The sequence below is a fragment of the Solanum tuberosum genome, unplaced genomic scaffold (genome assembly GCF_000226075.1).
Source record: "Solanum tuberosum cultivar DM 1-3 516 R44 unplaced genomic scaffold, SolTub_3.0 scf00051, whole genome shotgun sequence".
Taxonomy (NCBI): Eukaryota; Viridiplantae; Streptophyta; class Magnoliopsida; order Solanales; family Solanaceae; genus Solanum; species Solanum tuberosum.
In genome coordinates, this window is record NW_006238978.1 from 1,001,142 (window position 1) to 1,027,757 (window position 26,616).

General features: G+C 30.9%; 2 protein-coding genes across 2 annotated transcripts in view; one reads left to right on the plus strand and one right to left on the minus strand.

The window, feature by feature from the left end:
* Positions 1-12,707: 12,707 nt before the first annotated feature.
* Positions 12,708-21,839, minus strand: LOC102594846 (nuclear poly(A) polymerase 1). The gene is made up of 13 exons (XM_006344125.2): positions 21,736-21,839; positions 21,022-21,604; positions 19,831-19,908; positions 19,645-19,752; positions 18,479-18,541; positions 18,230-18,388; positions 16,939-17,052; positions 16,802-16,864; positions 16,355-16,684; positions 14,930-15,094; positions 14,027-14,830; positions 13,223-13,293; positions 12,708-13,133 (listed from the first exon to the last, which is right to left on the minus strand). Exons 2-13 carry the CDS (start codon positions 21,109-21,111, stop codon positions 13,091-13,093), a joined length of 2,088 nt encoding a protein of 695 aa, XP_006344187.1. The 5' UTR covers positions 21,112-21,604; positions 21,736-21,839; the 3' UTR covers positions 12,708-13,090.
* Positions 21,840-23,968: 2,129 nt separating this feature from the next.
* Positions 23,969-26,616, plus strand: part of LOC102595186 (DNA replication complex GINS protein PSF3-like) — a 4,528-nt gene continuing 1,880 nt past the window's right edge. Inside the window, exons 1-5 of the mRNA XM_006344126.2 lie at positions 23,969-24,022; positions 24,219-24,311; positions 24,410-24,481; positions 24,567-24,667; positions 25,102-25,200. Of these exons, the coding sequence (XP_006344188.1) occupies positions 24,267-24,311; positions 24,410-24,481; positions 24,567-24,667; positions 25,102-25,200 (317 nt within the window). The 5' untranslated portion in view covers positions 23,969-24,022; positions 24,219-24,266. The remainder of the gene's footprint in view (positions 24,023-24,218; positions 24,312-24,409; positions 24,482-24,566; positions 24,668-25,101; positions 25,201-26,616) is intronic.

The window sequence follows — 26,616 nt, forward strand, 5'->3', positions numbered from 1 at the left end:
GTTGGTTACGTTGGTGAAGTTAGTTTCTATCCATTCACGTTTACTTGTTCACACTGAATTTTGTATATTTCGTAAGATATAACGATTAATATAAATAGTTTGTTACAAGTAGATATATAGTCTTAGATCTTAAAAAATGATTCGATAAAGAAGTAACTAATATTGAGAGTAAAACAGAAAAAAAAAAAAATTATATGTTCGTTCACGTCTATTTGTTTATGTTAAATTTTGCAGATTTCTTAAGATATAAAGATTAATATAAATAGTTTGTTACAAGTAGATTTATAGTCTTATGTCTTAAAAAATGATTCGATAAATAAGTAACTAATATTGAGAGTAAACAGAAAAAATAGTTATTTTGTTGATATGTTCGTTATGTCTATTTATTTACATTGATTTTGCAGATTTCTTAAGATATAACGATTAATATAAATAGTTTGTTACAAGTAGATTTATAGTCTTATGTCTTAAAAAATGATTCGATAAATAAGTAACTAATATTGAGAGTAAACAGAAAAAAAAATGTTATTTTGTTGATATGTTCGTTATGTCTATTTATTTACATTGATTTTGCAGATTTCTTAAGATATAACGATTAATATGAGTAGTTTATTATCATATGCATATTAATTGATATATAGTCTTAGGTTTTGAAAAATGATTTGAGAAATAAGTAATTAATGTTGAGAGTAAAACAAGAAAAAAAAATTCTCTTGATATATAAAAAGTGACAACTAAAACTGAAAATCTATTTTTAGAATGATGAACAAGTAAAAATGAATAGCAAAAGTATATAGCTTTGATTTCTAAATTAGTTTGTTCGGACTTCAATTATCTTATTGAAATTTGTTATCTTTCACCAATACATGATATTTCTCATTATTAAGTATTTGTTACTATTTACCAATATAAATATCGAGCAACTCTAAGATTTCATTAGGTGTTACATGTTTTGCCACTATAAGGTAGTATATGTTATCTCCCATAATTAGACAGTATATGTTATTCTCTTTATTTTAATTTAAGTGGATTTTTTTTATTTAGTATGTCCTAAAAAGAATGTTATTACTTATTATATTTTGTAAGTTTTTAAATTTCAATATTCTACTTAACAAGTTTAAAATCGCAAGATTTAAAAGATCATATACATATTTAATTTAAGATTACAAGATTCAAACAAAAAGTTCTTTGTTTCTCAAATTTTATATCTAATCAAACTACATCACTTAAATTGAGACAGATGAAATATCTCCCACCAAAATATAAGCAATATATATTATTTCTCGTTCATATAAGTATCAAATAAATTTATTCATATAAATATCGAATAATTTTATCCATAAATACGAAGAATAATATTCCATTATTCTATTATTATTTTTTTGAAGATTCTCAACCAAACACCACCAGCTGTATTCTCTATTTACAGACGTACGTATCTTAGTTTTTTGCTTTTTGCTTTTTAGAAAGATTTGATTTTTAGTCTGTCCACACAAATAAATGAGGAAAAAACTTTATATTATAATATTTAATTGTACCCAATAGTAATATCCTTAACCAAATATTCCATCAACTAAATGTGATGAATTTAGTGTGTTGGATCGTGAATAACATGTAAAGAGAACAATTCTAGAGTCAACTTCCTTTACAAAATATTGTTTTGTACGTTTTAATTTATGTGATATAATTTAATATTTATAAATTAAAAAGAAAAAAATCAAAAAAAATTAATGTTTGTGATTTAAAGTTATAACGTATCTCACAAATATCTCTTTTTCAAGTCTCTATTTAGATTTTGTCTTTATTTTTAAAAATCATGCAAATATAACTCTTAAAAATTATTCTTTTGAATAACGTTAGCCTTGAATTAATGTTTGATTATATATTTGTTAAATAAAATATCAAATTATTATCTAAGATAATAATATAAATTGAGTCAATATTTGTCGAATTATGATATTGAGTCAATATTAATAGAATTACTATAATCTTTATGTGGCATGCTTTATACACATGTACAACTTTTATTAGCAAGCGTTTGGACATAAAAATTATGATTTTTTTCAAAAGAAATGAAATAAAATAGTAGATCACTAGATTGTAATCAGTGGTGAAGCTAGGAATTTTACGAAGGGTATTCAGAAATTACACAACAAAAGCTCGTTTTAAAAAGGGGGGTAAATTGCTGCTAGTGAGATTTGAACATACAAGCACTGGATCATTCAAGAAATCTGGAACCCATCTAAGGGGTCTAAAATTGTTGGGCTACAACAACCTATTGTATTAAGGATGTCCAGAATATGTTATTTAATCATTTTGTGTATCATTTTACTAGTATATATAGTATTTTTTTTTTTTGATGAATTGGACACCCTCACATGCACATGGCTACGCCCCTGATTGTAATGTGTAATTTCTTCCTTCTTTCTACAATTTTATTTTTATTTTTGGCTAAGGCAAAAGCATGTTGTTTTGTGGGTGTCAAATCAATATTCTATTTATTTATTTCACAGAAAAAAAAGTGGATAAAAATGTCCCATTAAATTTATTTATTTATTTATTGATAATCAAAAAATGTTCCATTACTAATTAATTAATTAAACAAAAGACTAAGTCGGCTGTTTTTGGATCAACCACACAATACTCTTTGAATAAAAATTAAAATAATTGATGAACTGAAACTGGGTAAAGAGAACCAGGAGAACTAATTAATTAACTATAATTAATTAATGTTATGGTATAGTTTATTAGGGAGAAGAATATTAATTGTCAAAGTTCTATGAAGATTTGCATATCCACCGACTGCATTATTAATCAGCTTTTAAAAAAACCACTTGATACACAAAAATATAAATAAATAATTTATGGAGTATAATAATCCATAAACAATATTTTTCACATTTTGAAAATGCATATATTGACCTATTATATTTCATTGTTTGCCTTTAGTTTATTAATGTGTGGTGGAGTGGTAAGTACTCTTTTATCCTTAATCAGAGGCCTCGAGTTTGAGTCCTCTGAGTACGGAGTCACCTTTGTTAGGACTTAAGAGCGCTTTACCCTCAATGTGGGACTTTCCGGCGAAATCTGAATATAGTCAGACTCTAATGTGGATAGTAAATACCAAATGGAAAACCAAAATAAAAAATTACTTACTCTATTAATCTTAGGCTTCAATTTATTATTACTTGTCATTTTCTTCGCTCCAGTCCTCCTTTTATTTCAATTATCGAATTATTCAACACTCTTTGTCCTTTATATTTAGTATGATATTATATTTCCCTTCAATACTTGATTATATTTTGATGTGTTTTATTTATCGCTATCGAATTGATAAGAATATGGTCATGTACACCCCCACCTTCCCTAAACCCTTTAAGACTACACTAAATATGATATTTTCTTTAATTTAAGATTTAAGGAAGTTCACTATCTCATTCAAAAAGTAAAAAAATAATTAAATAACTAATTAACGAAGGAGGTATTATTTTTTATACTCAAAAAGTTAACCATGTTTGTATTAAGAAAATTGTATGTTATAAATGTTAACAATTCTTTAAAAACTTCAAATATATGGTGTTTGAAATTAAGTTTGATAAAATCTAGCTTCAGATAAAATGTTTATGTTAGAATTAAGTTCGTGTGAAATGGTCGAACTTCAATCATGTATACTTGAAGTTCAAGCAAAATCACTAAACTTTAGCTAAATTGAATTTCAATCATATAAAAATTTTAATACCGCATATTAAATTATTTCAAAATATCTAGGTAGACTTTGTAATTTTTTTACGCGCTATCGATATGACTTAAATAATAATCTCAAAATTGGGTCTATCATCTGTGCAGTTTAGCGTCATATTAGTGGTCCTTAATTAGCAAGCTAAACATTATTTTAATGAGTCTAGTACAAGTTCTAACATGCTATATTATACTAAATTAATAATGGTTGTTCAAAGTTAGGCATAAGTACAGCAGATTCAACAACTATTATTATCTCTAGAAACTCCTATAACAGGTAAGGAAGTCATAATAGTTAATTAAGCAAAAAGACATGAATATTAAAATTGGTTTTTTTTTTTTTTAATAATCATGAGATTAAATTTAGATTATATGGGTTGATAGTGTTAAAAATTATGCTATTATTGCAATTTAATCAATTATAGATGATTGAATCTGGTTAGGATCGTGTCCTGAAAAAAACTAAAACCTCATTACACCAATAATAAAAAAGGTGCGATTGAAATAACACGTTTAAAGCTATCTTTCAAGTTACCATATCAAATTTACGGTAACAAGTATATTATTTTAGAAAATATTTTTTTCACGATACGATAAATATTTTATACAATTACCGTGCGTATAACTTAAACTCGAGGATATCTTAGGGAGGGGAAAGCCTATACTAACTTTGAATGTTCAAGAATGTTCTTAATTAGAAATTTCTAGAAAATTTGACAGCAAAACACTCTAATATAATATTTTAATAATTGTAAATGCCTAATCACTTCTTGTTCCACTTTATCTTTTGAATAATAGGAATTTGAGATTAAATTTAGATTATATGGGTTGATAGTGTTAAAATATATACTATTATTGCAATTTAAATTCATTATAGAGGATTGAATCTGGTTAGGATCATGTCCTTGGAAAAACTAAAACCTCGTTACATCAGAAATAATAGAGGTGCAATTGAAACAACACGTTTAAGGTTATATTTCAAGTTACCATATCAAGTTTACGGTAACAAATATATTATTTTAGAAAATATTTTTTTCACCATACGATAAATATTTTATATAATTACCTTGTGCATAACTTAAACTCGAGGATATCTTAGGGAGGGGAAAGCCTATACTAACTTTGAATGTTCAAGAATGTTCTTAATTAGAAATTTCTAGAAAATTTGACAGCAAAACACTCTAATATAATATTTTAATAATTGTAAATGCCTAATCACTTCTTGTTCCCATTAATCTTTTGAATAATAGGAATTTGATTTGTTAATTGCAATTGTTTAAGTTGGAACATGTGGAGGTCAATGACACTATCTTGATAGAATTCAATTAGAGTTGATAATGATAGTGATTTTAAAGATAATTGTAAATGATAGTGATTTATATTTATTTATATTAGTAAAAACTCTTTATAATGACGTTGTTTATCTGGATACTTTGTCGATGTAGTAAATTTTACTATATTGTCATATAATATAATATAACATGAAAAAATGAATATCTAGAAAAATTAGTTACTAATTAAATTAGGAAACTTTATATATTATATTGTATGTATATATAACTTAAATTCAAAAATAAAAAATTATTGGCATCTATACACTTGTATGATGATCCACATATTGTGTTGTGATTAAAGTCAACTTTTTTAATAAAAGATAAAAATAAAATCACACCATAGGCAATTTGACTCCATTTTAATACTTAAAAAAGAATGTGAAGATAGTGGTAGGTAGGCATATATAGCTAATATTTGATTTTAATGTGGAGAAGCACATGAAACAACAAAATTAATCAAAATTTGTAGAGAATTCACACTTTGTTGGGAATTAAAAATAAACAAAAATAAATAAATGCTTCTTTCATTCCAAATTAGTTTGTCATGTTTCCTTTATTTAAAGTCATTTTGACTTTTTTTGAAGTTAAATTTAATTTAAATCAAATCATATGTATGTTTAAAATTTAATTATTTAAAAATTATATAATAAATAAAATAAATTGTAATTTTTTTTTCATGTTAAATTGGTGAAAATATATATTTTAAAATGTTAATAAAAGTTTTCATATAATTTGACTTTCAAGACATGAAACACAAGACACGAAACATAACAACTACTAATATAAACGGAAAGAGTAACAACAATTTAAGATGGTAACCACAACACCATTAAGAATATAAGTCAAAGATTAAGCCCAATAATCAAATTTGACCTTGAAAAAGTACAAAAATGTCAAATCACTTTCAATGATATGGGTAAGATTTAAATCAAATAAAAACAAAAAGACACTAGTCACTATTATCACATGGGATTGCTTATTGAAGTAGAATTCCTTGTTGCCTTCGACAAAGATATATACCCTCAAAATAAAGCATCGAAAGTTTGGTATTCAAAGCATCTCGTATTTATACAAAATTTAAAAAAGAATCGCATCTTAAAAGATATAATATAGACAATCTATCTTAATACTAGTATTAATGGTAATTTCTATCATTCGAATTCATGACCTATAAGTCACATAATTTACCTCAAAAATATATATGTCTTAACAGATTCACCAAGATTTTCAATTTGATCATGAAAATTTATTTGACAAAATATTTATAGCATGTTCGACTAAGCTCTTCAAATATACTTATTTTGAGAAATATTCTTTTTTCAGGAATGCTTTTCGAACAAATACTTTTGAGGAACAACAATTTGTTATCATGTTTAATTAATCATTTTAATAAAAGGTCAAATAATCCCTCCATGTTAAAAAAAAAAATAAAAGGAGAAAGGAAAAAGGATGGAGCAACAAATTTAAATACATGTCTTTTGAATAATGAACAATAATATTTTTAGAAAATTCGAGCAAATTAGAATCGGCAGGACAATATTTTAAGTTGAAAAAACATGAGAGAAAAATGATAGATGAATTTCAGCATTTGGAAAGTTGATTGATTGTTGCTATTTTGTCTGCATTTTGCTCATGACAAAATTTAAAGATGAGTAATCAAAACAATCTCCCCCAATAATTGCGGTGAGAGCAATGAAATTTCTTGGGACAAGGGTCTGAAAAATACTTTAACTTTGGTCGGATTTGCTATTGCGATACTAAACTTTCATGAGAACCTATTACCTCCCTAGACTATTTAATACCGTATTTTAAACATATATATTTGCCCACGTGGACATAAAAAATAATGCAAAATTATAAATAGTAATGTGTTCACGTGGGCACATATGTACCTTTAAAATACACTATTAAATAGTTAAGGAGGTAAAAATACGGTATTAAATAGTCTAAGGAGGTAATAGGTTCTTATGAAAGTTTAGTATCGCAACAACAAATCCGACCAAAGTTGGGGTATTTTTCAGACCCTTATCCCAAATTCCTTCTATTCAATGGCGGAATCAGAATTTTTATTTAGAAATTTTAAATATGAAAAAAAATATATACACACAAAGAAGCTAAAAGAAGGTTCATTATCTACTAATATATACATCATAACTTATTTTAACTATGTATATATAGTATAATTTTCTGCCGAAAAGAATTTGAACCTACTTGACTCTCCTTCCATCCTAACTTAAGCTTCGAGTTAGTATTTGGTTATGAAATTTTTTTGATGATCACCTTATGCGACACTAATTCAAATTAATTGAGACTCCAATATAAATATCTCGAAAACCAATACAAAGACAAAAAAAAAAGGAAAGTCAAGGGTATGAAATACCAAGTGCAAAATTGACAGGTCCATTGAACACAAATACCTAAATTTACCAACCTGAATTGGACATGCTCCATTTAAGACAAGAAAGAATGAATATGTTTGAATTTCAACCCTTAATGATGACTTTCACCAATTTTAGTGTGTTTACTTACTCTTTCAAAGACCAAAAAAAAAGCAAGTAAACCAAAATAACTTAAAATTCTATTCCTTCCAAGACTTAAATATTTTGACCAATATTGTTAAGATATATTTTTAATCATATTGATGATAGGAGGAAAATCGCAACTTATAATAGTTTTCATATAGTTTTTGAATAGCTAAAGGAAAAATTACTAGAATATTCAATTTAAGACTTTAATTTACATAATGTTAATTTACTCTTTTTATTTACAACATTATCATTTTAATTACAGACCTGACAACTTAATAAATATACATATCTTTATATGATTCTTTTACCTATTTTTTAGCTTAGTGGGCTGATTTTATGTGTTTCATAATTTATTATTTTTACTTTTTTGATTTTCAATCACAACTATAATTGGTTACATTATTTTTGCCTTTTTTTTTTTCTCTTTCTTACTTAAAATACAATTACACTTTTTTTTTCTTTCTCTTCAATTACGTTTTTTTTTTACTTTTAGAATAATAAAATGATAAAAAAAATATGATATAGAATGGCATAAACTTCTTGTTTTTCTTGATATTATTTAAGTGCAGAATTGGTATATATATGGTGGTAAAATTATGAAATAGAATAGTATAAACATGTTGTTTTTCTTGGTATAAGTTATCTGCATAATAATATATATATATATATATATAGCGGAAATTAGGATATGTAATGGCATAAACATGTTTTTTTGGATATAATTTTTTTAATATTGTATACATTATGGTAACAATTTGGTGTACATTACAATTTTTGACGTACCATATTTACTTTGGAATTCTCAATGACAATTATAGTTGAATATGATTTTTTTTTACTTAAAGATCCTATTTTTTAGGATGCACGTCTCTTTCTCTCATTTTTTTGGTTGATTTTTTCAATTCTAGTGCTGATTTTTTGGGGGAGAATTTATTGCCTAATTAGTAGAATTTCTACCATTTAATACATTCCTTATTTGATACAATTACTCTTGAATTTATTATTCTCTCTCTCCATTTTCGTTTCAATTCTTTTATTAAAAAAATCCCAATTTAAGTTCCATTATATAAGTACCAATATATGCAAAGTAATAAAAAAAAACATTTGCATACCACAATAATTATTTATGCATACTAATTTGTATATCAATAATAGAATTCTTTTAGGTAATATTGTAAAAAAGGAAAATATGAAATCTTATTATGGTGTCAATTGATGTACAATATGCTTTCAATATATATTTTTTTATTTGTAAATAAAATTTTACTAGTATATAATTTAATTCTTTAAAACGGTATACATTGTGGTATAGAACTTGAAATTACACTAAAACTATATGACACTATTTACGAATAACATTTTTTATTTGTAAATACAATTTTACTAGTATATAATTTGATTCTTTAAAACGGTATACATTGTGGTATAGAACTTGAAATTACACTAAAACTATATGACACTATTTACGAATAACATTAAAAATATACCATATAATAATACTAACATTTGTACTATATAATATACCAACAATTATTGAATTCTACCCCATATAATATACCAATTTAGTTGATATTTCGTGCCATTTTTTTTTTTAAATGACATTTAATACCACAAGGAAAACAAACATAAATAATAGAACTAATTACATCATATGATTAAATATGATTCTGAAAAAAAAATGTTTAATAAATAACCAATAAAATTCAAATCCGCTAATAACATTCAATTAGATTATGAAAAAAAAGTGTTATAAAAAAAAATTAACTCAACAATGCCAATCCTCATATGAATATTTGGTACAAGTTTTGGTATTTGATTATTTTTTTTAAAATGGTATATGCGTCACATATCACTCCTTCAATCTTGAAATCCACATACCTTCCTGCAATACATTTCAAAAATAATAATTAAAGAACCTACTTAACAACCGTTATAACAATCAAATTTGAAATACACAATCATTATTTATTTTACATCACCAAAAAAAGTTATATACGAAATGGTGTATAATATGGTTAAAAATTGGTGTCCACTTCATTATTCTTATAATGAAATTCGAACACCAACTTATAACCAACTATATATATAACATTGATTTATGAAGATTGATAAAGTTGAACATGATTATATGTTACAATCCAACGGTGCATAACACCATGATTATATGATTAAGGTGTTCATTATGGTGACAATTTGGTATACATTTCAATCTAATATATAAATTAGGGCTAACCCATCGGTGGCCCCTTAAATTTGGCACGAAATTTCACTTAGGCACCTCAAGTGGATGATGTTCATTTTAGACACCTCATGTAGGGTTTCGCTGTGTCATTTTGGCACTTTTTTGCCGATCAACAAAAATACATGAGGTGTGTGTTTACACTCGCGATGACGTGTAAAGTGGCAAATTAAATGATGACATTTGTCAAAAAATAATTTGTAGATATGAATTTTGAATAAAAATATAAAGTAGCCAATGACTCAATGACACGTGTATTTTTGCCCAAATAAATTTTTAAAAACAAATTAAATCAATAAAATCCCACATGACCCCCCCCCCACACCCCCGCAATTGTCTTCTCCAATAACCCCCATTTGCAGGTTCCTCCTCCAAATACCCTTACTCATTTGTAGAAAAAACCATACCCATTTGCAGAACCCCCCCGCGTCTTCTCCAAATACCCCTACTCATTTGCAGAAAAATCTGCACATACCATTCCCCCACCCCATTGTCTTCTCCAAATACCCCCATCTCTTTTTTGCTAAAACATCTGGGCACCTACATACTCTTTCTTTTTTAATAGTGTCTTCTTCTTCAAAAAAAAATTCTTTTTTACCCTAATTAGCAAGTTTAAAATTCACCAAAAATTAAACTTACTCCTCTTTAAATATTAAATTCTTTCAAGAAAGAATTTCTTGAATAATTTAATATTTAATCTTGAAATGGGTCTATTCCTAAATTTCTTTTTATTCACCATGTTGGATATTTAAGTTTGCAAAAATGGTGGCTGAAAATGGGAAAGAAGAAGAAAAAAATAATTAAAAAATCGACTAAATAGGTTTTTCACGCGCGTTCAACAAGTGTATTACACTCACTATGCCATGTAAGCAAAAAGTGCCAAAATGACACAGCGAAACCCTACATGAGGTGTCTAAAATGAACATCATCCACTTGAGGTAACTAATTTATTTATATAATAAATTTAATTAAACAATCAACTAAATGCATAATACCATCATATAATATCTATTTTTAAAAATTTACACATTAATTATAGTGTACTTGAATGGTGTACATTATGGTGTATAATTTAATATGATAAATAATACATATTTTAAACCAATATTACACCATGATCTTACCAAGAATTTTATCAAATTATTTTGGATAACCAAATTAATTAAAAAGTGAGTACATTACTATTTAACATAGATTTCCATATTAATATTGTCATTAAACAGAGGTAAATTTATAGAATTCGAGTTATATTAGGTGTTAATCTTGATTTTGATTATATTTGCAATCCTACAATTCATAATACCATAATCTACAAACCATACGAAATGTTCGTTTTAACAATTATACAAATAACATCAGTGCCATGAATGATTCATCAAAATCAATATACAAATAATAAAATTTTCATGATTAACCACAACAAAAAAGCCTTAAAAAGAGATTTTTCAGCCACTGAAACATTTGTTGTTGTTTTTTGAAAAATCAAACTATATAATCTTACAAAAATAAATCGGAAGTAATTTTAAAAAAATGATACGTACTGGTGATATCTCATAATTGTCGTGCTGAATTAAAACGGACACGTTCTTGCTTTCAACCATTGAAACGACCTTAAACAGGAGATAAAGATTTTGCTTTTGGTTACAATATATTGTTTTGAGATATGAGAGAGAAATATTAAACAATGAATATTTATGGAAGGTAACTCAATTGGAGTAAATTAAGGAATTAATAGCTTATTTAATATTGAATGATGCGTTGCTTCTTCTTTTTTTTACCCTTTTTTTAAATTTATTTTTATTTTGTAAAGATTATATTGCTATGTTGGTGTAAAGTCAAACTATTGTTATATAGAGGTTATTTAGGTGCTTAAATTGTATATTTAAGTTTTTTACCCATAGCTAAATCTTAATTTTAAATATTGAATTATTAATCAAATTTAGCTTTGAAAATGAGTTAAGTTAACTCTCAAGAAGCTAAATGTGACAACTATTTTGGTACGGGTGGCTAAAAGCCACGTTTAAGAACGCAGGTCAAGAAAATAAAAGAATTTGATGATAGAGATTTCCGATGATCAGTAGCAAACAATTCGAAACTCAGTGGTGCACGATTCCAAACTAAATGGATAATAATCCCTCCCAAAACGTAAATCAAAATTCACTTTATTTAATTTCGAAAAAGTGAAAAATATTGAACATCTTCAAACAACAAGAGTAATTAGTTTGCAATTATCTCCATAATCAATACAAAGTATGCTTACTATTGACATAATGGTTAGAATCTATCCATCATTGACTATGCCAACTAAAGGGATTAATATAATGATTAGAATTCCTCCATACAACAACAAAACTTGACTATATTCAACCTAATACGCGACTTTGTCTCATAAATGAGATCTAAAAAATGAAACGTATGCAGACCTTACCCTACCTTGTGAAAGGTAGAGAGCTTATTTATGATAGACCATCAACTCAAAAGAATTAGTGTGCAAACTCGACATAATTCTAAATCAATCAAACCAATGAATTCCGAATACCAAATTATTAAACCACACAAAGCAACATACTTACTTACATCCATGTTAACAAAAACATAGAATAAAAGGTTGTCTTATGACAAGATTAGTGGCATCAATAGGCTGCAAGATGTACACAAGAAGCCTATCTAATACTTCCAACATCATCATACCTGTGAAGTCCCACTAAATATAGTGATAGAGTGTACGCAAACCTTACCACCACTATCTCATAGAGGTAGAGAGATTGTTTCCGAAAGCCTAACTAATACTTCCAAATTCCACATATTAACCATGCAAATGATTATTTTTTGCTTAAATTTTTCCAAAATTGAATTACACAAACCATAACATTCAAGTACATATTATTTAGATAAGATATTATCCATGTAATTTACAATAAGCACCCAAAAGGCACATGAGGATGAGTCTCTTGTCCAAATGAAAGGTAGGTATTGAGTATTAAACAACTGATATAATTTACAAGAAATCCAATTTCAGTCAAAATTGGATTCAGTTCTTTCTTTTTTTCTTTTTTGCTTTAAAAACATTCATGGCCTAGCCTAAGAAATTGCAAGATGTACTTGCACCTCCAAGCCAAAATTGGATTCCAGCTCTCTTTTTTCTTTATTCCATTTTTTTTTGTCCTGCGTCTTTTACATAGCTCCAATGCTTCATGTAAAGGAGTATTTGATGTATTTCGAGCTCCAGCATCTGGTCACTGCACATTTCTTCATGTGCTCTCAGTTGTTTTCCGCAAAGAAGTAAAATTGAACCTGCAAAGAAGTGTGCATAGATCACAAATCTAAATGCGCCTCTAGAAAAGTTCACTCATTCAATTTGGTAGTAGTAGTAGATACAATACCTGATGAGAGGCTTCTGAGGAACCACAAATGCAGCAGATGCAATGCTGGAGGACGGTGCTGGCTCAATCGGCTTTAAGGGGCAACGGGAAAGAGGCAAAAGATTAGAAGTTCGCATACAACATTTACTCATGATGTAGCAGGCAAGCTTATTAAGGCATACAATCGAGTCACAGAGAAATAGAGTGGTCTAACAAAGAGCTCTTTATTAAAGCTCCTGAAATATTCTTCAGTGCGAAGACTAAATGAAAAAGGGAGACAAAAGAGGTGGAGGAAAACATGAGCTAAAGACTTATTCAGGAAAGCAACTTTGAACATATCAAGCTTCTAAATTTGACCAAATTTATGTCTTTGAATCCCAAAAAGACCAACAGTACTAATAATTTAGTCTGAGACACTTTTTGATTTCAACAAATCACAGCAACAAAATGCTGCCAATTTTTACAATCAATTCCAAAAAGACCAACAGAACTAATAATTTAGGGCCAAGAAGAATTAAGATAATTTTTCCTAATATGACAGCTTGAGTTAAGAGTGCGAGAGAGGGACAAAAGTCACATCAAAGAAAAGCACAATCAACTGGTTTGTTAAAATTCTAAAAGGCTCACTATGTTGGTCTCTGTCAGAGACATTATCCGTACAAAAATAGTCTAGGTATGATGCAGCCAAAAAAGTTGAAAAGTGAGGATATTTGTATAATGCAACCTGTGTATGGAGAGACTGAGGGTGCACAAAATCAGGATCTCAAATGACAAGTATTCGACACGTTTGGGATTAAAATTGAAATCTATGAAGTTAGAAACAACCTCAAGTTCTTCCAAGCCCTCGCTTTGCAGGACATTAGTGCTAGAACCACCAATTCTGTCCTTTTCCTCTGATGTTGCTGCCCCAACAATTTGCTCTGGTGTAGGGGGCACTGTCTGCAGCTCATTAGCCCCATCAAAATGCTTAACTCCATTTGTCAATTCCAGATCATACCCAAGATCTTCGACACCATGGGGTCCACTTTGCTGGCCCACAGTCAGTTCTGCAGATTGCACGACTGTTATTGTCTCTGTTACAGTTGCACCAGATGCAGGCGCGGGCACAGGCACAGGCAATGTGCTTTGGTTATCAACAAGCGTAGTACTCGAAGTATCACCAATATCGGCATCAAAGCGTTTCAACTCTCTACTTTCACCTGGTGAGCTGGCATCACTGCCTTTTGGGCTAAAACCTGTATTAACTTCGTCATGTTTTCTCTTTCTGCTAGAAGCAGCATCTGGAGATGTTGTTTTAGCAGAGCCAAGCGATCTTGAGCCTGAACGGCTTTCACTTTTTGCAGGCTGAGCAGGACGTACTCCTCCCGAGAAGACAAAGTCAGGAAGATCCTTTCGTCTTACATGGCACACATGAATCCCCATGCTAGATTTCCAAAAAGAATATGCATATACATCTTGCTTAAAATCCTCAACTGTCGACCTTATATCAAATTGTTCGCCTTGTTGAGGATTAACACCTTGTTTTCTGCGCAATCCCATAAAATAAGAATGGTGAAATGGCTTAGATTTATCTGAGAATTCACCCGGATGTGGATGGCACTGAAGTACACCGACTGTGTCTCTCTCAATCTGGATGAATAGAGAAAGGAAGCTTCAACAATCAGTTTCTTTGGCGAAGCAGTAGAGCTGAAGCCATCAAAATGTGAAGCAGAAGAAAAGAAACATCACCTTTAGAGTAAGCAGGCGTATCCTAGATTCAACCCATCCTTTCCATTGCCTCATGTCATCGTCACTTTCTGTAGCTATGTCTATTCGCAAGTAGTTTTTATAGGCTTCAAAGAAAGGGAAAGGCTCAAATAGACTTCCCCAGCTAGCTTTGTTAGCTTCTATTGCCTGTATACACACAAAAGTAAGTGAGTGAAAGAAAACCTCAAAATTGATTAAAATAGGAATAACAATTGGAAGATAACAGCAATAGGATTAGAATAGAAGTCACAACTGTAGAGCATCAGTGCCACAAAACTCAAATGAACAGTCTAAAAAGACATTAGGAGATCAAGTATTTTAACCATGAGCACCAAAATCTTTCTTTAAAAGAATGGTAACAATAACCATGAACACCAAATTCAATATATACACATGCTTCAACCTCCAAAGCAAACATTTAAGCCTTAAATTATGGAAAATGCAAACATCAATTGAGCAAAAACTGAATGAAATTCAGTAAAGAGCTGAGATGAAGTAATCTTTGGTGACAGCAGAGCTTCTAACCTTCATATGACACGAATTCTAATTTTACTTATATGTATAGGAAGGGCTGTTTAAAATTTTCTAGGGGGTAAGAACGCCCCTTCCTAGATTGCAGCATGCACTAGAGACTACAGTTGAATGCTTACAATTCAACTGGGGTATGAATCAAGACTAAAATACTAAGACTATATAACCGTAGACATTTGTCTCAATAGCGGAGCTTAGTTTCTCCCAAGGTTTATTAGAATCAAGCATACTCACCAAGTTAAATTCTGCTGCTACTATCTCGGGTGTTAGGGTTAAGATGTAGCATTTCATAGGCATCACATTTGGGATATTATGGCTACTTTGAATATTTTTTTGTTTTTTTTTTTAAACTGGTAATTTTACTTTGTATTTTGTAGATTAAATAAAAATAGAGAGAGAGTGAAGGACATATATAGCTCTAATTTATGCCACCCTTGTTGCCAGGGATGTAAGAGACGCAAGGTAAATATAGTCATTAAGGAAAATTTTGAATCATATGGAGCTACATAATTGCAGGCTACTTCAATCCGACTCTACCAAACTACAACAATTATGACATGCATTAAGCAACAAAAACATGGAACACTGAAACTAAAGTAAGCAGAAGGTGATTTATCATGTGATAAAGACAGTTGAGCAATTGCTTCTACTAAACCAAAGATGGTACTCCCACAGAATGCGACACCTCAATTCAAAAACATGATTGAGAAACATTCCTAAATCATAGTTTTGTTTTTGATGTTGTATTAGATAATAGAAACTAAATGGGTTCAATTAATAGAACCAATAAGAAGATAAAACCTGCAGATCAAAATGATGGCATTCAGTAGAATAGAAATAGCAGTAAACCCCAAATAACTGAGCACACATAAATACCTCACAAATTTCATTCCCTCTAAGGAATTCTTCCATCATGACACGCAAGGTACTCGTTGAAACATTGTAACTCGAATTCATGCAGGGGTATGCTGGAGTTATTATCGGCATTAGATGCTGCCTATCTTTGAAATTCCTCCGAGGATCCCAATAGGCCAGCCCTAGAGATCCTTCATTTATTGGACACAGCAAAACTGGGTTTGGCCAGCGCCACAAACTGTAGACTCTGAAAAACCGAGAGACCAACATGCTAGGAGCTGCATTAGGATAAAGCTGGCAAATCCTAGCAACAAGCAGTGCCCAATTTATACCACCTAGAAATCCGGTAACCTGTCAAAATAGAAGTGACACAAGTTTAAGAGAGGTGAACTGTCTTTCACTAAGATGGCAGGTACTGCACCTTTCAAGGACAAATAAAATTATACAAGGGCCATGACGGATTCTTACATTTGAGTAAACTCCACGCCGTTTTGCCCACAATCTCATGCATCTCAGTGCGGTGCGGAAACTCTACAGGGACCAAAGGGGGGGATTAAACATAAAGTTTCAAATCATATATATTTACACAATTGCAAGGCAAAAACCTGAATATTCGGTACTAAATGCAAAACTTGATCTGTTACTCTGCATCCATTAAGACTACGAACAGTCTGATCATCCACATTCTGTAGTATAGACTCCTGAGAAACATCCAAGTCCTGCGACAGAAAAATAGGATTAAAATGTAATACGGTGCACCTTGAGAAGTTCAAACATTAAAATATTTATGCAACAGCATACCCAAGTTACAGATGAATAATAGTATGACAATAACACTAGTGAGAATTATGATCTTACAAATACAAGGAAAACAGTATAGTCATCAGCACACGACAGGACAGAAGATAACTGAACACTACTGATAACGGATAACATTAGTGACTACAAAGATAAGTAGGAATGGGCAAGTGTATATTTCAGATTTATAAAAAGTAAACAAGAAACTAATAAACCTCTCTTGAGAAAAAAAAAAAACTGTTTAGATACTTTGAAGCAGTAAAGAGTTCCAGAAGTCCTCGTGCAATTTCAGAAAAAACATACTAATTTGCATTTTACAACCAAGAGCCAGGAGAAGTAGCAAGTAATTATGCACAAATTATATAGTATAGTAATAAGATTTCACTCCCCTGCCCCCTTTCAGATGTTCAATTAGTCAATTAGTATTAAGAGCCTAAAGCAAACATACATTCTCATAAGATGACCAGGTGCAGTTCTCAATACCTATCCATTGTTATTTCATAAGCATCAAGTTGATACTTAAAGATACAGCAAAACCATAGTAGTTTTCCCTTGACCAGCTAGTCAGCTACTACTTGCATCCAAATAAAAAATGAAGGGAGCTAATAAAATTTGTCGAGCCATCCATGTCATTCGCAAGTGACATTCTACACCAAAAAGCCGAATACCCGCCAGTTTCTAAGTAGGAGACAAATTCCCTTCAAACATCCTCTATCTCCACAAAATCCACAAACTGTAATAAAGGCTGCAATTCTATTTTTCAATTTCCACTTTTGTCTCTTTTCATACCACTGCAATAAGCAAACTTAAGGATATGCCACACGACCTACGTCATCCCAACTAAGTTGTAAAACATATCGCGCATTTCCTTGGCTACTTTGGAATTTAATCAGGAAAATGAAAAAGTAAAAACACCAACATGAGGTGCTGAACCCACCATGCTAGGTTCACCAATTCAACCAATTATGAAGACAATATGCAGAAGCATATAACAAAGTCAAATCACAAATGCACATCAGAAGACAGATTTTCTAGAACTACCAAGGATGGTGCATCTCAAAGCAAGAGTATAATGAATCACATACAAGAGAATCATACCTCAGGAATAACCCAGAGTGATACATTCGCATAAAGAAGGTCTATAGAAACCCCATTGAACTTGAACTTCATAACAGGAACGTGAGCGTCAGGAACAGGATGAAGTTCTTGTATTTCAGGCATCTCTTCAAGCATTCTATGAAGTTCACCAAAGAAGTCCTGCAATGTAAAGAGGAATATTACATGCATCAACCTTCAGCACAGAATCCTAAAATTAAAGGATGTAAATTGAAAAGGTTGTCATCCTACCTCACGCATCGCATGTCTAGGTCCTACACATAGTGTGTCTATATCAGCACCAGGGCCATGTACCTGTTAAAAACGACACAAAAAAGTTCAACTTGATAAAGTAAAGGGATAAAAATTACCCGACAAGCAAGATAAGCCAAGCAATATAATATACAAAATAGACAAGCAATATAGATGTACAAAATACTCCTTTTGTCTTTATAGACTTAAAGTCACCTTTTGTGTAAAGTACACATATAATCACAATACTAGAATGTAATATGTTCACTATCTAAAGTTTCTCCTTCCAATTTTAAGTCCCGACACCCGCCTCAAAAAAGGGTGATAGCTACTACAAAGTATCACTACATAATTCTTCCCCATAATCTCCCAAATTTGAAAAGCTAAGCATCACAATGATGAGAAAAAAGACCAAGGAACCCAAAGGGTGAGGCCTAGTGGTTAATTAAGTAGACTGAGAACCATGAGGCCTCAAGTTCAAATCCCAACGGAGGCAAAAACACTAAGGTGATTTCTTCTCCATTTGTTCACAACCTTGGTACTGGTAGTCAGAGTTGCATGATACCTGCTAGTAGGAGATGGCAAATACCACATTCAAAATTGGTCGAGTTGCGTGCAAGTTGGCCCAAAACACTATGGATATAAAAAAGAATGATGAAAAGGGCCAAGTTGGAAAACCAACTAATAAATAACAAAATAGAATTGACAGGACAACAACAATATACCTAGTGTAGCCCCACTTTGTGGGATTCAGGGAAGGTAGAGTGTATGCAGACCTTACCCCTACCTCAGGGGAAGAGAGGTTGTATCCAATTGATGGAGAAGTAAAAACACCTAATTATTCTTGCTTACTGAAGTTGTCACAAGATCGCTATAAATTAAAAGGTCTGCAAGGGCTTGCCGACAAGTTTTGGACCAAATGAGCACTCCTCAATCAAGTTCTATATTAGATTTAACAAATTTATTATACATGCAACTGCCTTTAACCTGAGGAAATCTTGTACTCCCTAAATATCCAATCAAGCAAATACCCCCGACCCCCCAAAAAAAATCTTCAATTTAAGTTGTTACAGTACTGAGCCATAGAAAAACAAACAGAAGCGTCAGACTATATGCTACAAGTTGAATCCAACAAAGGGAATAAACAAGACAAAATAGAGACATACACCAAGCCGATATGAACCAAATGTGAAGATTTTTGCATTTGCCTCATGCACCAGGTCATCATTGAAGCCTTTAGCACGACAGACATTTTTCACCCACGTCTTCACAATCTGTTTCACTCCAAAATCAGTAATTAATGACTTTGTTATAGAAGACTAGAAATTCTTAATTTCAAAAATATGAAAAACCTGGTCTAATCTCCCTAGCACTTCTTCCCTTTTAATGGCCTCTTCGTGACTTTCATATAAGCCTGCATCTTCAAGAAACTGAAAAAGTGCAGTCCTCATCAGATATTTTTTAAGAAATACAATCTCTCTCTCTCTCACGCACACAAACATGTGGACGCGTGTATATATATATATATATCAGTACCTCAGAAATCATATTTAGGTTCAACCATTGTTCTCTCTTGAACCAGACATCATTTCCTTGGGAAACTAGTTTGTGTCACTTTAATCATTCAATGGCAAAACAAAACATAGTTGAGAAGGAAAACTTAGCTTGATTTTAAATCACAGCTTAAATTGATTTTTAAAGCACCCTCTCAATGCCATAAGTAGAGAGCATGGTTATGTCTGGTTAACTTCAAAATTGAATATCCTATCTTATTAATCAAGCAAATACAAAACATTTCTACTAAACACTAGTTTAGGCTCGGTATAGGCTTATAGTTGACAAGACTTCTGAAAGGTATCTATGTGAAGTATTGACCTACCTATACAAGTATTTAGGTAAGACCTTAGCTTAATTTGCTTGGCTTAAAACTTTTATTATCACCGCTACGTTAAAACAGCAACTACGATGACAATGGACCTGCAGTGCACAAGGTAAACCCCGCTCTAGTGTAATAGCCCAGCTATAGTGTAATAGACCTCAAACCACACAGGAGGGTTAAACCACACTAGGCAAGCCTCGTGCGACGAGCTCGAATGAGAAGGCATGCATGGGTTTCAAATCAGAGACCCCCCATTTGGGAGATCCCTGCTCAACCAACTCAGCCACATTTGCAGGTTACTTAAAAACAGTATTTATAATTACTCATACTCATAGATATACAGGTTTGGTTTTTTTGGAGTTGAACAGCAAATCTCTTTGAAGATCCATATGTTCCAACTGATATACTCAGTATTTAACAAGTATACAATGGAACTTTTTAACTTACAAATCAGCTCAACAAACAAAGTGGACGACACACAACCTCACAGTTTATAACCTTTGAATTATGCAAAATCAACTCTACCATGAATTCAAATTCAGAGGAAACTCCTTAACTTGTTAAACCATAGTATTCTTTATACATAATCTGAAAACCCATCACAAACACAGCAGAAAAAAATATTTTTTTCCAATCAAAAGCATAAGGTAAATCAAGAACAAACCTTTTCCAGTTCGCGGTTTCTAACAACATCCAATTCAGAGGGTCCACCAGTTGAAATTGGCTCAGATATTCCATATGCAGTGTTACTCATCCTCTCCAGAGAACACAAATAACTATTTCTCTTTTTTTCTTTTTTACTCAATTGAAAAAACACAGCAAAACTCTATAAAGCTCTCATCTTTTTTGCATATAATAACAAAATAAACCTTGAATCACAAATTGTTTTCTCTTTTTTTCATAAATCCACTTACAACAATCGAATGTAACTGGAGAAACAAAAAAAGGGCAAAATCAAAACTGAAAAAGGAAAAAAGAAAATTTATGAGTATTATACTTTAGACAAATTCTCATTAAATTGAGAGAAGCTACAATCAAACGAAATACAATAAACAAACACCAACAACTAAAAACCCTAACTTTCTCGATTTTTTTTTCTTTTTTTCTCTAATACAACCTTCAAACCACCAACAAAGCTACCGTAGCTGCTCGAATTTTGCAAAATAAAGCCTTAGAAACTGTGCTATTCTCTCAATTGACGCCGATTTTTGCTCGATTAAAGCTTCGTTCTTCGCAGGATCGAAACCCTAGAATTTAACACCAAAAACAAAAAAAAAAAATCAGAAAAAATAAACCGATTGAAATTGAGATTATATATACAAATATATGTAGATAGAAAAGAAATGAAAAAAGAGGAGAAATTGAAGATGAAGCTTACCGGAGAGAGACGAGGCGGAGCCACTGGTCGACGAATGAGGAACACAGAGGAAGAGGGCACTGAAAAGCAATAAATAATGGAGAAATATTTTTATTTTATTTTATTTTTTGTATAAATAAATACTACTTAATAAATAGGGGAAGTAGATTAGAACGTTACGAGTTTGATTCGTGAAAAAGCATGTTACAAAAATACATGTTCAAACGGCTTATAATAGACTATCGTGGTACGGTCTTTTTTATTTTGAGCCACAAAAATAATATCATAAGACTACTTATAATAGGCCCTTATATGATACTTATGTTTCGACTCATTCTTAAATATATAAAAAAATCTTTAGTAGGGAGTGTTGTCCCCCGAATAGTATACTACGCGATACGAATCAAAATTAATTGAACACAATATAGATACCAAATACATATTAAAAAAAAATTACATACATATATTTATGGCTACTATTCGACTAATTTATATTGGGAATGTGATTAAAATTAAAATATTTCATTTAAATAATTTTTCTATTCTCATTGCTTGAACTTGTAACCTATAGCCTATAGGTAAGTCCGTAGGTGCAAATACATCTCATTTATCTCATCAAAAAATGAATGAGATCAAATTTTGACTAAGAAAATATGAATTACCAACTTAATATCTCTTTTTTATAAGAATTTAAAATTTATTAAAAATTAAATATGACGCACTTTATATAGCTTAGTTTCGGTAGTTATAAACAAAAATACCAAAAAAGTGTATAGTTATAAAGGAAAAAAAAAAAGAATTTTAGTTTACTTGTATGGATCCCTTGCTTGTATAATAACTATGAAAATTAAGAACGAGAAAAAAATTATTTTATGAGAATATATTAAATTTTATTTTAAAAGTGACTCGCAAAAGTCAAAAAGAAAATGAACAAGTGATACTTTCGTGAAAAGAAAATTGATTTTTTTTTTTGGTAAACAAAAAGAAAAAAAAAACCTATTCAAATAGTCATAGTTTCTCTTCAATAATATTGTAGTCTCCTTTTTTCAATAATATAAATACAAATTAGAAACTAAATAAAATGTACCTTATATAGCTTAGTTTTGGTCTTTTGGTAGCTAATATATATAAATAAAAATATAAGAAAAGTTTATAGTTATAGAGGGAAAAAACCTTTATTTTTACTATGATAACTACGACAATTAAGAACGAGACGAAAAAATAGATTTTATTTTAATAGAGACACTCAAACACCTAAAGATCAAAATGAAATTAAACAGATAATACTTTTGTGAAAGGAAAATTAATTTAGAATCAAGAAAGTTTAACTAAAGAGAAAAAAAAAATGTTTTTGAATAGTAATAAGTTTTTTTCAATAATGTGGATATATATATAGGAATGTAAAAATTAATCTAGTTTTACATACCATCAATTACAAAAAAGATTTGTTCTTGTGCTACAAACTTTATCAAGTTCCTGTATGATCACGATTTCATTGGTGATTAGTGTACAATAATTTGCACAAATATAAGTTAGAATTTAAAAAAATAGTAATAAATTATCACAACAAATCAAATTTAGAAAAATAATTAGTCAATATAAGTGTAGTGCAATGAGCAAATATAATTGACACAAGTCATATAAAGGTGGAAAATGATGCTTTCCAACTCACTAATTAGTTAAAGTTTTAGGTCCTTAATAATTAAAGCTAATAATAGTGGAATACGGTGATATCACACTTATGCTACTTTGAAAATTTATAATTGAGTAGGTTACAAATATTTTATGAATTTAGTAAAGATAAGTGTAAATTGATTTGGATACTATAATTCTAAAAAATATATATAAGTGGACACAAATGTGAGTGTGTCAATTATATAAAATCTATCAAGACTTATATATAAGAACGAATCTACCATCAAGCTATTGAGTTCATCTGAATTCAGTACTTTCGATACTGAATGTAATTATCTGTCGATATCAACTCTATGAATTCTATCGAGACTTAAATGCAAGGAAGCTTCCTCTTCTATCAAGAAGCAAGCTTAAAACATAAGTACAAGCTTTACGCAGCTCGAATATGAATTAATCGATATCCCGTTGAATGTGGGAAACCAATTTTAAATAGTTTCCCAAAATACACGGGCGTGAATGAAATAAGGGTAAAACTAAAGGGCTCCATGTACAAATTCCTCTACTTTAATATTAGCGCCATTTTTATCTCAATTTTTCAAAAAATATATATTTCGAGCAAAAATGGCGGGTTAGGGTTTGATCTCATTCTCTCTTTTCCACTCTGAGCATCTGGGTGAGTATTTTTCAGCTAATTTTGTGTAGAATTTACTCTATTTTTGTCAAATCTCAAATAATATCAGTAATTTTTAGATATAATTTCTGTTTTCTTGATTTTTTTGAATCAATGAACTCAATATGGTTGAATTTCTGAAAAAATCGGATAGATTTGAAATGTTCATAATTTTTTGCTTCTGGGTTTTCGATTTCAGCGAGTCGTAGCGAAGATTGTGGTAAAGTTCTCTTTTTTACCATTGAAAATGACAAGTTATTATGACATTGATGATTTATTAGCTGAAGAAGAGGTAATTTTATTTTATTTTTAATTTTTGGTTAAAAATGATTCTTATAAGCTATTTGGTGTAAATATATTTATGGGTTTGATACTAATTTTGTAATTCAGATGGTTCCAGCTGTGTTCTTGCAAACAGCTAATGAAGTTGGGATATTTGATTGTGCTGATGACACTAACAAGGTAAAATACCGAGGGTTACTATCTGTCGAATCTGTTTCATTTTTCGCGACCAAAGATTGATGGTTATTTCCTCTTTGAAATCCAGGTGGAAGCGGGTACACATGTGGAAATGCCCTTTTGGCTTGCGCAGGAGCTATACGTGAGACAAGCGGTATCCATCAAAGTTCCTCCATATTTTGATACCAAGTAAATATCCTGGTGTTTCTCCTTGTAGTTTCATGCTTTCCTCTATTTTAAACATGAGTGGAATTAGTTAAGTATGCGAAAAGTAGCAGTTATTGGATGAGATGTCGGATATGTGTGGACACTTGGTCTTACTTGTGCCAACATCAATTTATTGTAGTATATTTTAGAAGTCGATCAAAGGATTGTAAGTGACTTGGTGTTCTTTTTGGCCTGATGAAAATCTGCGATGCTCTGATTCTTTTCTGCTTTGTATAGAGCATGTCGTAGCTCATATGATAATTCGCATCTCAATTCTAACTTTTCTCTCTCTGGGGGTGGGGTTGCAAAAGTATGAGTGTCTTATCTCAGTATTAAAGTTCTTGGTACACAAGTTGTACTTGTTTTGTAGATCTGAGAGTAGAAACCTGTTTATTTATTATATGCTAATTTACCAGAGCCAAAACGAGGAATGAAATAGGAGCTGATGCAGCACATGTTGATCTAAGAAGTTTATGCCCCTACTTTTACGATTTTGGATGCAAGATAGCACGCCTGTGAGTTCTTCTTGACTATGTTTCCTTCTGCCTGCAACTTTTGTTATTCTTCTTATCACGTTATAGCTGTTTCCTCTATTGCAAGAACCCCCAATGCCCCTGGTAAGGGAACTGATGTAGAATGATTAATGCGAGACAAAACCTTGCTGCTTTGACTTTTAGCTGGTTATTTAATTCTAAGCATCACTACATTCATTTGATATCTTGATGATTACAAAATAATCACTTGTACTTACAATTGTCATTTCTAGTGTAGCATTATGTTCTAACTGGTCTGAATCATCAATGGTTTTAAAAAACTCTTTTAGTGTGTTATCATGCTGTCAGGCTGTCAGCGTCTTTAAATTATTTGAGAGGTATAAGTAATCTCATTTGATGATCTGGTTTGATGGGCGAATAATTTTACAGCTAATGTGGAGATGGTGTCACCCCATCTTTTGAAGTTTTATTTTACAGAATGCACCCATCAGCAAAGATATGCAAAACCCATTTTGCTGCTATCTTGAAAGGAGTGGATTCCAATTTGCCTTAGCACCATTGTCCCTTGCATCACCCCCTCCATCCCATCCTTGCACTTGGCCAAAAGTGTGATATACTGTTTCAGTTTCTTTTTCCCTGTCTAAATTATTGCCATCATCTTCTAATTTCTTGCCTAAGTGCACTCCAAAATCACTGAAGAACAGTGTCCAAATCTGCCAGCTACTTTTGCAATGCAATAGTAGATGATTTGTAGATTCTACTGACGTTTCACATAGAATACATCTACTACATATCGAGAACCTCTTTTTCACAAATATCATGGGTCAAACAAGCATTCTTTGCAGCAACCCCACCAAAGCAAGCAACCATAAAAGGTGCATAAGTTTTCTGCAACATTTCCCAGGGCCAAGCATAGTCCCACTTCCCAGTTTTCTTCCTCTATAAGTTATAATAGTTCTTGACTGAAAAAGCTCCAATAAATTCAGAAGACTGGACCAGAATGCTGCCCCACGAGGTAGTGGTAAGGTCTGCGTACACTCTACCCTCCCCAGACCCCACCTAGTGGGATTTCACTGGGTATGTTGTTGTTGTTGTTGTTGGACCAGAATGCTGCCAGGGAGGAGAGGTTTTGACCTAATATGGATGTAGTTCATAGTACTTTGTGAGAAGCATGAATTTTTAACCTGAAACTCGTGCAGTTTATGGTACTTTATATTAAGCACTTTATTTGTCAGTTAATGCTCAATGCGGTTTGCATTTCTAATTTCTTTGGTGCATTATTGAGATTAGGAGGTTGGAAGCTTTGCTTCTAGAAAGATTGATTTTATTGTTCCTTCTTCACCTATAATCTATTCCTATCTGAGTTGCTATATTAAATGTGTACATGGATTGGGAAGAGAAAGGGTGGGGGGGGGGGGGATTTGGCTTTGGAAAAGC

Excerpts from the sequence above, each read along its gene's own strand:
- LOC102594846 (XM_006344125.2), bottom strand. The coding sequence starts at position 21,111 with ATGAGTAACACTGCATATGGAATATCTGAGCCAATTTCAACTGGTGGA. Across the intron at positions 18,542-19,644 it reads TTGGTTCATATCGGCTTGGT|GTACATGGCCCTGGTGCTGA; the intron begins GTATGTCTCTAT and ends CGTTTTTAACAG. Across the intron at positions 14,831-14,929 it reads TACGCCTGCTTACTCTAAAG|ATTGAGAGAGACACAGTCGG; the intron begins GTGATGTTTCTT and ends CTATTCATCCAG.